At 41.6% G+C, this 14,993-nt stretch overlaps 2 protein-coding genes across 3 annotated transcripts in view; both read right to left on the bottom strand.

Annotated features, from left to right (window-relative positions):
- Positions 1-10,929, bottom strand: part of CDH26 (cadherin 26) — a 54,321-nt gene extending 43,392 nt beyond the window's left edge. For both annotated transcript variants that reach the window (XM_026455133.1, XM_026455134.1), the window contains exons 1-2: positions 10,520-10,929; positions 413-469 (exon numbers count right to left, since the gene is read on the bottom strand). In XM_026455133.1, the coding sequence (XP_026310918.1) occupies positions 413-469; positions 10,520-10,588 (126 nt within the window). In that variant the 5' untranslated portion in view covers positions 10,589-10,929. The remainder of the gene's footprint in view (positions 1-412; positions 470-10,519) is intronic.
- The window catches only part of FAM217B (family with sequence similarity 217 member B), a 30,375-nt gene that overhangs the window by 877 nt on the left and 14,505 nt on the right, over positions 1-14,993 (bottom strand). Inside the window, exon 5 of the transcript XR_002735583.3 lies at positions 413-469. The gene's annotated coding sequence lies outside the window, so the exon portion shown is untranslated. The remainder of the gene's footprint in view (positions 1-412; positions 470-14,993) is intronic.

Genomic DNA, 14,993 nt, shown 5'->3' with positions numbered 1-14,993 from the left:
AATGATAAAGTGAATTGACCAAGAGAACAATACCAAGTAAATAATCACAACGTGGCACGAGGATATGGCAAAACCTCACAGTGGTAGGTGCATGACTGGTGCAATGAAAAATAGTAAGTCCAATATATTCTAATTCCATAAAGAAGAAAGTGATGTGGACAAACCTCCAAGCTTGTGGTGTACAGTTGAATTTTGATGTTTGCAGGCTGCTCATATTCTAATTAGACATAAAAGCATCATCTGCAACTCTCTGGCAGTCCCTCAAGATTCTAAAAGGCCACATGTGGTTACTATTTTATTTTCTGCAAACCAAACATTGGTAGGCACTAAAGACCTCCAAACTGCAATTCTGTTTCTAAGTCAGGTGTAGAGACTGATTTTATCTATTAAGAAACTGATTTCCAAACCTCACCTGTGTTTGCTTAGTAAGATCATCTGTTTCCTGTTGGACACTGTCAATGATACTGACCTTAAAAATAAAAATAATGTTAATCAGTAGAGAATATACTTATCAGAATCACATGGAAACTGCCTGGAGTTGTACAAATCTAGAATTAGAAATGACAGAAAAAGAACTTCTGTATTTAGTTTTGGTAAATAGAATTTCTTACCTCTACATCTTAATTCATGATTACCACTTCTCTAACTATAGGAGAAATAACGAAAAGAATTCTGATTTATTATTAACAATGGTGGGGAGACATTTAAAATCATAAAATACTACTGTTAATTAACAAAGCAGACAGCAGAACTTGTTTATTCAGGATGAGCACAGAAGTATTTATATGTACACATGTAAAATAACACCAAATATTAATTGGTGATGAGCTTTAAGTGGGTTTTTCTTTTCTTTTTTTTGCCTCTTTTTTCTAGGCATTATTTACAATAATTAATAATATAATAGACATGGCACTTTACATTTACATAATGACTTACAGTGATAATACTTATTTATAATTTATATCTCAACAATCCTTTCCCTTCCTCCAAAAAATACATGTGCAAGACTGGTTGAAATAGAAAGAGATAAGCTGGCCAGGCATGGTGGCTCACACTTGTAATCCCAGCATTTTGGGAGGCCAAGGCAGGTGGATCACCTGAGGTCAGGAGTTTGAGACCAACCTGACCAATATGATGAAACCCTGTCTCTACTAAAAATACAAAAATTAGCCAGCCATGGTGGCACGTGCCTGTAATCCCAAGTACTCGGGAGGCTGAGACAGGAGAATCGCCTGAACCTGGGAGGCGGAGGTTGCAGTGAGATTTGATCACACCACTGCACTCCAGCCTGGGCAACAGAGCGAGACTTCATCTGAAAAGAGAGGGGGAAGGAAGGAAGGAAGGAAGGAAGGAAGGAAGGAAGGAAGGAAGGAAGGAAGGAAGGAAGGAAGGAAGGAAGGGGAAAGGCCCTGCAATGTATGGTTAGAACCAGCAGCAAACAAAAGTGTGAGAGTAGGGAGGGAGAGAGAAAGTGTGCAAGCAGGATGACTAGAATAAAGTGAATGGGGCAAAAGTATAAAGAACTGGTGAATTTTCACACAGGGTATTTTGGAATTCTTTGTATTTTCCTTAAATCTTACAAGTTTTATACCAAAACAAAAAGTTATCAAAAAAGACAATTTCATGAACTAAGATTGGGTATTCAATTTAGCACTAAGATTCTTGCCGATTATAATAAAAAGGGAAAGTCTGTCTTTAAAAAAATGAAACTTTTAAATAAAACCTCTTCTTGTTATACAGTCTGCCTATTTAAAAGAAAATTTGATAGCAAAATGCTTTAAGCATACAGAAAGAAATAGAGAATGGCATAATGACGCCCGTCACCTAGTTCTATTAAACCTTCATACTTTTACCCTATTTGCTTCGAAGTGTTGAGATGTAAATTGTTACAGATAAAATGGAAACTTCCTGTGTACCCCTCCCTCATCTCACTTTTTCCTCAGAAGTAACTCTCATCCTAAATTATATTTAGCATATCAATGCATGTTTTTAAACCTTCACTATATGTATCTGTGTGCATAGATATAGCTATATATTCATAACAGTGTGTAATTTTTATGGTTTTGGATTGGACTTTTAAATAATGGTTCACAGTAAGCATCATCCCATAACTTATTTTGTTTTTTTACTTATCATTGATTTTTCATTTTGGGGGAGGATATGTGTGTTAACACCTACAGTTCTAGTTCATTCATTTTCATTGCTGTAGAGCATTTCACCATATGAATAGGCAATAATCTATTTATCTATTCTCCTAGTGATGGTCATTTAGGTTGGTTCCAGTTCATTATCAAAAATGCTATGGGAATAAACATGCATGTATATGTGAAAAGTTTCTCTGTAGCAGCAATTTTCAAAGTATGGTTTCCACAGCCCTGTAAGAGAGTCCACAAGGTCAAATGCTTTCCTAAGAACACTAAGGCATTGTTTGCCTATTTCGCTGACTGACATTTGCACTGATGGTGCAAAACAATAACATTGGTGGGTGAAATTGCTGATGCCTCAACACAAATGAAAACAGTGGTACCAAACTCCCAGTAATTTACTCAGTTACTATCATTGCTTGAGAACTGATGAAGCAGTAAAAACAATATTAATTGTTCTAGGCCGGGTGCGGTGGCTCACGCCTGTAATCCCAGCACCTTGGGAGGCCGAGCGGGCGGATCATGGGATCAGGAGATCAAGACCATCCTGGCTAACACGGTGAAACCCCATCTCTACTAAAAAATGCAAAAAATTAGCCGGGCATGGTGGCGGGTGCCTGTAGACCCAGCTACTCAGGAGGCTGAGACAGGAGAATGGCCTGAATCCGTTAGGCAGAGTTTGCAGTGAGCCCAGATCGTGCCACTGCACTCCAGCCTGGGTGACAGAGCAAGACTCCATCTCAAAGAAAATAATAAATAAATAAATAAATTGTTTTAAATTGCAACACTTGAGTGCACATCTTTTAAATACTCTTTGTGAGTGGATGGGAAGTATGTACAAGGCACTGCTGCTGCACATCAAGGCAGAAGGTTTGTCTCAAAGAAAAGTACTTGCGTGATTGCTTGAGTTTCCAGCTGAACAGGCCACTTTTTTTTTTTTTTTTTTTTTTTTTAATGGAACACCATTTTACTTGAAAGAACAACCAATAAGCTGATGATTCACGCCAGGGAATTTGATACATGGTTCCTTGATGATGAGCAAAGTGAGGCTTTCACTTCAAGAAAATCAATCAACGCACAGTATCTGCTCCCACTGACAAATGTAAGCTTTCAACCAAAAATCAGAATTTTAGAAAACTTGTGTCTGCCAATATGAGCATGAAAGCTTCCTAATAATTAAAGATTTTTATTATAACAGCATTTTTTTTAATTTTATAGGCTGAAATACATCCACATAGGAAATATCTGCATAACTCAATAGCCAATGGCTTCCTAATGATCAACACATCATGTTCTAAAATCACACACAGGTAAAAGAGTCATCCAGAGTGCAAGAGAGACCAGTGGATTTTAATGGAACAGAGTAGGGAAAATTTATTGATATGGTTTCAGATTCTACACAGTAAATAACTGTTAAGACATTACAGCGTATTAAGTTTTGGTGTAATATCAAAGAAAAATATCCACAATTATCTGTTTCAGGTTATTAAAATATTCCTCCCTTTCCAAATATCTGCGTGAGGCCAGAATTTCTTCATATACTCCAACCAAACAAATTCACAAAAGACTGAATACAGAAGCAGAGAGGAGACTCCTGCTGTCTTCTTTAAAGCTGGACATTCAAAATATTTGCAAAAATATATAGATAGTGCCACTTTTTCCACTAAATGGAATTTATGGAAAAATATGGATATTTTCCAAAATATGTGCTATTTTTATTACCATAGAATGGGTTTATTATGGTTATGTCCAATGAATTGAGAAATATGTTTAAAATTTCCCTGTTTTAATATCTACCACGGTATCAGGAAATATAACCCACGTAAGCTAAATCTCTAGGACTGATACCTAAATCACCAGGTACAGTGCCTCCACCCTGGTTGCCTCGTCCACATCAGAATCTATCCTTATTTATCCTTATTCACATTACAATACAAGAGGCCACGGTGGGTGGTGGGCGGGAGATGTTATTGGGCTGTATTGTTAGCATCAGGGCTAGTGATAATATTTGTTTCCTGGCCAGGTTATACTTCTATGTATTTACCTGAAGGAAAAGAATGTTTAAACTCTTTGAGTTCTGAAATCTCAAACTGATATTTTTAGACAATGAATGCTTCTTGATTAATGTCAGTAGTTTTAAATTAAGGGCCTACCCAGGTGTATAATTTTTAAATGGAGAAAATTGTAGCTCTTGTGAAAGATAAAGAAATTAATTCTGTTTCTGAAACAGGTGTATTTCCAGGTGGCCAAGGTTATTAACAAGGAATATATTGAGGTTTCTTGTTCCCTCTGGGCCTCAGTTTCCCCTTCTGAAAATCGAGGGTATGAGACAAGGTGTCTTTAAGGGCTCTTTCAACACTAAAGTTCTGTAAATTCATTTTATTATGATAACACATAAACGGCACAGTTGACAGTCACGTAAGAGCTGGCTGAAGTGTTCAAAAAGAGGTTTGAAATGGTGGATGCTTATACTTTGCCAGAGATGCCTTAAATTTCACATCGTTGTGTGTGTTTCATTTCTCCTCTCTTTATGCAAGCCTTAGAAATTAACTTGAGATCTCTCATCTGGGTGATGCAGGAAGATGGAAATTGTTATATTTTCTGTAATGATTTTGTAAGTGCTCTTATTATATTTCTCATCCGTGCCAATTTTAGGCAGTCTGTCCAAAGAGAAAATCTTTCAGAAGATTTGCATAATGCTTGCTAGAATGTGGTGCGGTGGGCCTGGGGTGGGGTGGGGGGCGGTTCTTTCTAGATGCTTGTTCCCTCAGCTACCATGTCCACCAAACCACTTTATCAGAGGGGGCCAGGCAGACATATGATTGCATGGTCCACCCTGCACGTGATTTGACAGATGGCGCTGGACCTGGGGCATGTAACCAATATCATTCAGGCTGGCCTGGCTGAGCAGCCATGGCATCTTTTGGGAGAAAATTCTCTGAATGAATGAAGATGTAATCTGTAACTATACAAGATACTAAAGAGCTAAGAGATCTAGATAGAAATCATTCTTTCCAAAAATGCTTGGAAATATTTCATTTTTAAATGCAAGCTTTTATTTAAGCAGAATTCGGGTCCTAAAAATCAGCAGAATTTGGATCCAGGACTCTGTTCTGCAGGTTTATGTCTTTGTCCCAGATTCAGTGACAAGTAACGAGAAGCCATAGGAAAGGGGTCTTTCTTCCCTCTTTGGTCATTTCCAGTCCTGACAGCGGATGAGTCCTCAGCTTGGGGCTGGGGCAGGCTTGAAAGACCAGAGAGGAGAGAGGTTTTAAAAGAATGAAATTGGACAGTTAGGAAAGTCTCTTTGTTTGTTTGTTTGTTTTTGGACAATGAGGAAAGTCTCTTAAGCTTTCATTCAGGGAGAATTTGGATCCTATAAATCACAGAATTTCCTATGAGAGATTCCTCTAGAGATTCTTTTAATCCGTACCCAATATCTCTATTCTGGGCTCTAGAGCACAGCAGTCCTGGGAAAATCTCTGTGAATATGAGAATGTCCCTGCTGTACTGGCCAGTGTGGTAGACCCTAGCCACATGTGGCTAATTGGGACCCTAAAATGTGGCTAGTGCTAGTGTAGAACTGAATTTTAAATTTTGCTTAATTTTAATTAATTTAATTGCCATATGTGACTAGAGGTCAATGCAGATAGTATAAAGTATTGGTTAAGCATGTGGATTCATAAGTTTAGAAGACCTGAGTTTAAATTCTGTTCTATGGGCAACATGGCAAAACCCTGTCTCTACAAAATATATAAAAATTAGCCAGGCATGGTGGCCTGTGATGTAGTTCCAGCTACTCGGGAGGCTGAAGTGGAAAGATCGCATGAGTCCAGGAGGTGGCAGTTGCAGTGAGTGGAGATCATGCCACTGCACTCCAGCCTGGGCGGCAGAGTGAGACCCTCCCCCCCCAAAAAAAAAATCCTATCTACCCCTCACCAGCTATGTGGTGTTGGGCAGGTAATTTATCCTCTGGAGTCTGTATTTCCTCATCTGTGCACACACATGCACACCCCCCACATACGAAAACGTATAAGTGAATGTATGTATTTGATCCTCACAACAGCCCAACCATGAAGGTACTATTATTATTCCTTTTAACATACAACACTCACACGCAAAGTGCTCAGGATGACAAGCGCTACGTAAGTATCTCCTCTTTTTCCTATTCAAGTCTCTAGGCAACATTTCCACTGGCATCTCCCACAAGCAACTCAAATCCTACATGTCCCAGACTGATAGCATACTTGTATTCTCACAAACCTGCCCATCTTGGGGGCTCTCCAACCACAAAAGACACCTACCTACTCATTCCAAAGGTCATCCTTGATGCCTCTGCTTCTTTCATCCCCACCTCCAAGTTCTGTCAAATTCACTTCCTAAGGCCAGCTCTTCTCTGTCTCCACCCCAAACAGCTAAAGTTTCCACCACCTTGAGAACCCACAGGATTGGTCTCTCGCGTTCATTCCATCCTTCTGTGGTGGGTTGAATTGTGTCCCTAAAAGCATATATTGAAGACCTAATCCCCAGTACCTGTGAACGGGACCTTATTTGGAAACAGGCTATTTGCAGATGTAATTCTTAACTGAATTACAGTTAAGATGAAGTCACACTGGGTTAGAGTGGGCCCTAATCTAGTGAGCAGTGTCTTGATAGGAAAACACAGACACAAAAAGAGGATGCCATGTCATGACAGGGGCAGAGACTGGAGTGAAGTAGCTGCAAGCCAAGAAATAGCTGGGATTGCCAGCAACCCACCAGAAGCTGGGGAGAGGCCAGGGAGTGTCCGCCCAGTTTCAGACAGAGTTTGGCCCTGCTGACACCTTGATTTCAGACTTCTGGCCTCTAGAACGGCAAAAGAGTACATTTATCCTATTTTAAGCCAATGTACCAGTTTGTGGTTCATTGTTTCAGCAGTCTGAGGACACTAATATTATGTTCCTAATACATTCTCAGCACAGAAGCTTGAGTGCTCTTTAAAAGCACAGATCTCACACCCCTTTCCCCCCAGGGTTTTTACTTCTCTTAGGACAGAATCCAACCTGCTCTGTCCCCTGCTGACCCTCTCAGCTTCACCTCTGACCACACTATCCTCGCCTTCTGCAACCCCTCACTCTGTTGGACTTAAATGAAGGGCAGAAAGAATAATTCAGTAAAAGCATAAATGCTAATGATTTATTAAAATGTAACTCAATTCAGAATTTCCCAGATTGGTAACAACGCCACCGCCACCACCAACAAAAAATCGTAAGTGGCTTTTCTCATTGTACAGTTTCATGCTCTTAAAACTTCCCTCCTCTCTGGTCTTTGAAGCCTGCCACAGCCCAAAGGTGAGGACATATGAGCTCTCAGGCCTGAAAATTACAAAAGGGAAAGACACTCCTCTTCCTTGGCTTGCCATTACTTGTCACTGAACCCAGAACAAAGACATAAGCCAGCAGAACAGAATCCTGACTTGGTGATTTGGCTTCATGTCTAAATGACAGAGAAAGGGTGTGGGGATTTCAGAGGAAAAGTACCGTGGACACAATAGCGCTCCAGCAGAAATGGCATCAGCTTGTAAATACGGAGAGCTGAACAGGGGGAAGTAGGTATCTCTTACAGATGTCACAGATGGCAATAAGCCAATTCGGGGGGCGAGGATGTAAAGGAATGCAATGGAATGTTACTTATAGCCAATTTGACAGTTATTGAGCACCTGCCAGGTGTAAAGCTCTTTGTGAGTTAAAGGTCCAGCATTTGGATTGCTAAAAACTTCTTATATCTATTGAATCATGTTCTCTTCATCTGCCTTGATTCCCGGGAATCCACATAAAGCCGCTGTCATCAGTAACTGAAGTACAATCCACAGTCCCATCCCCACTGCCCACCCCACCCGACACACCCTCAGAAGTCAATTCATTTGCTTTGGCACTGCACTCATATGCCAGAGGGAAGAGAAGTCAGGTCTATTTCCTGATCAGACTCATTGTGGGTAGGAGCAGGAGCGAGGGAAGGATGGGGACAGGATTTGATTTGGACTATATTCAAATTCATGCAAACATGGGCTATTAAAAAGGACTTCTACAAAGTACTGGAGATCAAATTAATGTGCTGTCTGACTAAGGAAACTCTTAGCTCTTGATATGGCAAAATGTGACCAAAAAAATTCTCCAAACCTCAAGTAACTGGTACCAAACAAGTTATCCACTTTCAGACAGGGTTTTCCCCCTATTTTGTTTATTGGTGTATTCCCAGTGCCTGGCCTAAAGCAGGTATCCAGTAAATAGTTTTAGCATGAGCTCTGAGTGAATATAGCCAACTATTTTCACTGTGATGAGAAAAACAGAAAGACACAGACATAAGAACACATTGACTGGGTCCTTACTGAACTGTGAACCTAATAGTAGAGAGAGATTCTCTAAGAGAAGTTGACGTTTATTTGGGAAAGGACATTGCCATGGGAATATGTGTGCCATGGTAAACCATGTGCAGAGTCAGGGAGGTAAAGAAAGATAAAGGTTTTCAAAGGAAAAAATAAAAAGGATTATATCATTGTTTTGAAATAATTGTCATTGGCTACAAAGATCATAGCAAGGGTGACACCGGTCTGAGTTTGCACAAAAAGTTGCTGGGAAGATTTCTTCGAAAAAGTGTTTTCTGTGTAAGGTTTTAATGGCCTTTGTGCAAAGTTGTTATTTTTGCAGTTTTTGTGATAGTTTTAGCTATCAAGCCCACAAATGTGAGAACCCCCTTTGCATAACCTTCTTTGTGTCTATATATCAGGCTTTGTGCCTGTGTGTGTGTGTTTTAATATAAGGAACTCCATTTTAATTCTGACAATTTTCGCAGTACCAAGGGCTTTTACGCATTTCCTCATTCACTGGCACAACCACTGGCTCAGATAAATTCAATTATTAGCTCTATTTTCAGGTGAAGAGAAATAGACTTAACAAGGTTATGTTAAAAATCCTGACACCCAGCGCACTCCCAGATCAGCTCAACCTGAACCTTCGGGGGCAAAACCCAGGCACTGAGATCCCTTGAAGCTCCATAGGTGAGTTCAACTTGATCCAAGGTAAGGACCAAAGTTAAGCTGGCCTAGGTCCCCAGCTGGCTGGGAAGGAGCCTAGGTCAGGACGCCAAGCAGCCCAGTCCAGAGCTCACAGTTACCAACCACTGTGCTGCTTCCCGCCCTCAGCTGATATTCAAAGGAAGAAACGATTCCCTCTCCCTACCTGCAGAAAGCCAACGAAGCAGATCATAACCAGCAAGCACATGTCCACTCTAAGCACAAACAGAGCAAGCCCATAGGTTTCGAATCCTGACTCCAGTAGTTTGTATCCCCATTTAAACAGTGGCAACTGGGGGCAGTGGATTTAGCCCTTCCATCCCCGTGGGTTTGCTCAAATTGCCTTGGATCCAGACAACGGAGATTTCCTCAATCTTATGTGAAGTGTGAACAGAAGTATCATTATAAAAACTGGCAGGGCACAGTGTCTCACTCCTGTCCTCCTAGCACTTTGGGAGGCTGAGGTAGGCAGATCACCTGAGGTCAGGAGTTTAAGACCGGCCTGGTCAACATGGTGAAACCCTCTCTAATAAAAATACAAAAACTAGCCGGGTGTGGTGGCATGCGCCTGTAGTCCCAGCTACTCGGGAGGCTGAGCCAGGAGGATTGCTTGAACCTGGTAGGAGGAGGTTGCAGTGCACTGAGATGTCACTATGCACTGTAGCCTGGATGACGAGACTCTGTCTCAAAAAAAAAAAAATGGTGTGTTGAGTGGGTGAGGTGGCTCATGCCTATAACTCCAGCACTTTGGAAGGCCAAGGCGAATGAATCATTTGAGCTTAGGAGTTCAAGACCAGCCTAGGCAACATGGTAAAAATCCATCTCTATAAAAAATACAGAAATTAGCCAGGCATGGTGGTGAGTGACTGTAGTCCCAGCTACTCGTGAGGCTGAGGTGGAAGGACCACCTGAGCCTGGGAGGTTAAGGCTGCAGTGAACCTTGATCATGCCACCGCACTCCAGCCTAGATGATGAAGCCAGACCCTGTGTCAACAAAAGGAGAAAGAAACAAAGAAAGAACTCATATGTGTTGATGTAAATAATCTCACTAAAAATAGTGTGAGCTATATAAATTAGTTTTAAACAAGTCCCTTCTCCTGCTCCCGCTGTTGCCCCAAACAGCCTAGGACCCTTAACTTCCCTTTATATAAATCCAGAGCCCCTGCTACCTAAGCCATTCTCAAGACAGCCAGCCCTGGGTCCCAGCAGGTCACACTCAGTCCCTCTCACCTCCCTTAGCCTAGAAGGGGCAGGGCCAGCTTGCACTTTGCTTTCAGTTCCCTGCACCTGAGCACTAGGCTCCAGGCTCAGCTCACCAGCTCACCTGCAGCAGCCACAGCAGCAGCACTAGAAGCAGCAGCAGCGAGGGGTGCCTCCCGGATCTCATGGCCATATGGGAATACCCAAGACAGACCCAGAACGTGCAGCTGCTAACCAGTCCTCCAAGCTGGGGATCCCGCCGGAGCCATATACCTCCTTCTCAGTCAGCAGCTTCTTCTCCAGTGGTTTCCAGGTCACTTTGGCCCAGATACTTTCATCCCAACTTGCTCCTCCCTTCTCAGTTTTTCTTGCATTTATCAGAGTGGGGAGGGCGGACTTGTAAGCTTGAATATCCGTTTGCCACAAGTAGAGTTCCTAGGAAGGGTGGGGTAGGAACTGAAGCCACCATGGTCCTGCACGTACACAAAAGACTGGCTGGGGTCTGACCTCAGGAACAACAGCTCAGCCAGGGGAAGTGAAACCAGCACCTATTGGAAGGTAGAATTATTTATTTCTTTGTTTCCTTGTTTGTTCTAGGCCTTCCAAATAGAAGGCCCAATCATCTCTTTCTATAGGAGGATATGTTAGTGACTCTTTTCTATAACCCCCATCCTCTTGAAACAAACAAACAAAAAAACTAGAAAATGACTGCAAGAATGATAACTTTATTAAGGGGAAGGGATGGGGAAGAATGAAGGAAAAGAAAAAAACAACTTTTACTTTCCAAAGCACTAAAAATCGTTATTCCAACAATATCCCAGGGCTCTGGGGTTTGCAAATTATTTCTACTAAAACCTCTTTTAAGCTTAGATTAATCTGCCTTTTTGAGTTTGGAATTAAAGTGGGAGGGAGGAGGGATGGGAAAGAGCCTCCCTGTGGACAGGGATCTCTGTGGCAACCTGGGAATCTTTGCATTAGAATTCTGAAAAAGACAATTTGAGATTCTATTATACCAATACTTAAGGTTGCAATAAGCAAGTTTTAAAACACAATCTGTGATACATTAACCCTAATTACCTTAACATGACCTTTTTATCACATGACCTTGTTTAAAGTAGTAAACAGATAAAATGAAAGGTAAACTTTCTTTGCTTATTCTAGATACTGGCTTAGGCAAGGATTTCATGACTAAGAACCAAAAAACAGATGCAATAAAAACAAAGATAAATAGCTGGGACCTAATTAAACTAAAGAGCTTTTGCACTGCAAAAGGAATAGTCAGCAGAGTAAACAGACAACCCACAGAGCAGGAGAAAATCTTCACAAGGCGGGGTGCGGTGGCTCACGCCTGTAATCCCAACACTTTGGGAGGCCGAGGCAGACAGATCACAAGGTTAGGAGATCGAGACCATCCTGGCTAACAAGGTGAAACCCTGTCTCTACTAAAAATACAAAAAAATTAGCCGGGCGTGGTGGCAGGTGCCTGTAGTCCCAGCTACTCAGGAGGCTGAGGCAGAAGAATGGTGTGAACCCGGGAGGCGGAGGTGGCAGTGAGCTGAGATCGCGCCACTGCACTCCAGTCTGGGTGACGGAGCAAGACTCTGTCTCAAAAAAAAAAAGAGAGAAAATCTTCACAATCTATACATCTGATAAAGGATGAATATCCAGAATCTACAATGAACTCAAATAAATCAGTAAGAAAAAAAAATCCCATCAAAAAGTGGGCTAAAGACATCCATAGACAATTCTCAAAAGAAGATACACAAATGGCCAAGAAACATATGAAAAAATGCTCACCATCACTAATGATCAGCGAAATGCAAATCAAAACCACAACGCGATACCACCGTACTCTTGCAAGAATGACCAAAATTTTAAAAACAGCAGTTGTTGGTGTGGATGTGACAATCGGGGAACACTTCTACCCTGCTGGTGGGAATGTAAATTAGTCCAGCTGCTGTGGAAAACAGTGTGGAGATTCCTTAAAGAACTAAAAGTACATCTACCATTTGATCCAGAAATCCCACTACTGGGTATCTTCCCAGAGGAAAAGAAGTCATTATTCAAAAAAGATACTTGCACACACATGTTTATAGCAGCAAAATTCACAACTGCAAAATTGTGGAACCAACCCAAATGCCTATCAATCAACTAGTGGATAAAGAAAATGTGTATATACATATATATATGATGGAATACTACTCAGCCATAAAAAGGAATGAATTAACAGCATTTGCAGTGACCTGGATGAGATTGGAGACTATTATTCTAAATGAAGTAACTCAGGAATGGAAAACCAAACATCATATATTCTCACTGATTTGTGGGAGCTAAGCTATGAGGACACGAAGGCATAAGAATAATACAATGGACTTCGGGGACTTGGGGGGAGGAATGGGAGGAGGATGAGCGATAAAAGACAACAAATATGGTGCAGCATATACTGCTTGGGTGATGGGTGCACCAAAATCTCACAAGTCACCACTAAAGAACTTACTCATGTAACCAAATGCCACCTGTACCCCAATAACTTATGGAAAACTAAAATTAAAAAATAAAAAATAAAAAAACACATCAAAAATAAAATATAAAATAAAAATCTCCCAATTAAAAAAAAACTTTCTTTGCTTAACTGAACATTCATATCTCTGATATGCTGCTGAATATTTCAATTTGAATAGCTTATTTTCATTGAAATTAATAGCTTGTTATTGAAAAGAGTAATAAATACAACTTTAAAGTCTATAGATATTTCCTGTAAATAAAGAGAAACTGAATACTTTGTGTCTATTTTCAAAGTGGATATTTCTATAATGATAGCTTATTTTTAAAAAACTGATTAAGTCAGAATCACTAATTTAGAATATATAAGTCAGGTTAGCTAAACCATGTTAAATATTTGGGAAAAAACCACGCCAGTTGAGCACCCCCTGCTGCTAGAATAGCTCTGGGGACTGAAACATTCTTGCTAGAAAGGCGTTAGCCTCACAAAGGTCTAGTCTGGGAGGAGCTGGGGGACAACAGTGAAGGATTCCACTTTCACGTTCATTTTAACTTTAAAAATAATTGGTATTTTAAAATTAGCCGGGCGTGGTGGCAGGCACCTGTAATCCCAGCTACTCAGGAGTCTGAAGCAGGGGAATCCCTTGACCCTGGGAGGTGGAAGTTGCAGTGAGCCAAGATCACATCACTGTACTCCAGCCTAGGCAACAAGAGTGAAATGCCATCTCAAAAATAAAACAAAAAAAACAAACAAACAAACAAACAAAAAAAAAAAAACACCATAGCAATTGGTATTTTAATATATTAGAAACAACCAAGTTTTCAACATTCTCGAGCATTTAAAATAACTGGGCAGAATGCCAGTTCCCCACACGGCAACCCTTCTTGGGTAGGTCATGGGGCCTGGAACTCAGCTGGTGATTCTGGGCATCACCTGCCATACGTCTTGGGTGAGCCTGAGCTAGAAGATGTCCCCGTTCCCTTTCTATTCTGAGCATTGTGATCATAGTGAAAATAGTCTAGCGCTCCTTTCTGTGCACTTGGAAGTACAGTAATATTTTGTAGCCACATGGTGGCAGCTCCCAGCTCCCTGTAAGCTCACAAGTGAAGAATTGAGATTGCTCATGAGATAAAAGTTACTTGATTGCAAGGGAGGTGTGAGCTACAATTACCTACCCAGGGTCAACCTTCTTATCTTTTCGAGGGATGCCTCCAGCCACCTCCAGTTCTCACTGTTCTTTTTTAAATAATGATGTGCATCATGAGGACATCTCCACCCGGCTTGGATTTCTGCGTGGACAGTGGTCTGGCTGGCCAGGCCTTACGCCCAGCTGAAAGGAAGGGAACTGAGGTGGACAAGTGGGACTGAGGGAAGATAGCAAATGCACCTGACTCTGCCTACGTTTGGCATTTTCCATATGGATCAAGTAAACACCAGAGAAGTAAAGCGCTGGGCTTGAGCCTTCTTTCCTGGCTGGGGAGGCGAGAAGGCTGGCATTCGATGCCACCTCCGCAGAGGTGAGCCAGCCGCAGCGAAAGGCTGCAAGAGTGGCCTGTTACAGAGGACAGGCCTTAGGCTCTCCCTTTAGTCTGTCTTTCTGTCACCAACACTGGGGGAGGCAGAGCCTGGAAGAGGGAGGGAGCAGAGGTGTCCCTATGGCAAAGCACCGCCATGCCCTAGGATCTCAGTGCTGGGTTGGAAGGTTAGGAGGGGGTGCACAAGCCTCCCCTGCCAACACACCCACCCGGGAGTCCAGCCCACCCAGGGCAGACGGAAGAGATTAGATTTCCATCAAGGCTGACATTGAAGTTTTAAGCTGGACTGGTTTTACTGACTGACGTGACTGGGTAATGATGAACTCCAGTTGTAACTGAGGGATTGAAATGGTTTGGGTGAAGGCTCAGATTAAGGAAGAATAAAATGGCTCATGCTTATATGTCCCCTGAGTCAAGACCTTTCTATGTTCACTAACACAAAAATCATTTTCCAGCCAAATACTTCTGAATTCAAGGTCGCGTTTCTTCATAGTCACAAGAAAAATTTAATTTCTCAGAACACTCTTGAGAAGGGTTTTTAAAATAATCAGGGAAGAGTT

The sequence above is a fragment of the Piliocolobus tephrosceles genome, chromosome 20 (genome assembly GCF_002776525.5).
Source record: "Piliocolobus tephrosceles isolate RC106 chromosome 20, ASM277652v3, whole genome shotgun sequence".
NCBI classification, from domain to species: domain Eukaryota; kingdom Metazoa; phylum Chordata; class Mammalia; order Primates; family Cercopithecidae; genus Piliocolobus; species Piliocolobus tephrosceles.
The sequence above is the reverse complement of the archived record's forward strand: the minus strand, read 5'-3'. Positions and strand labels throughout refer to the sequence as shown.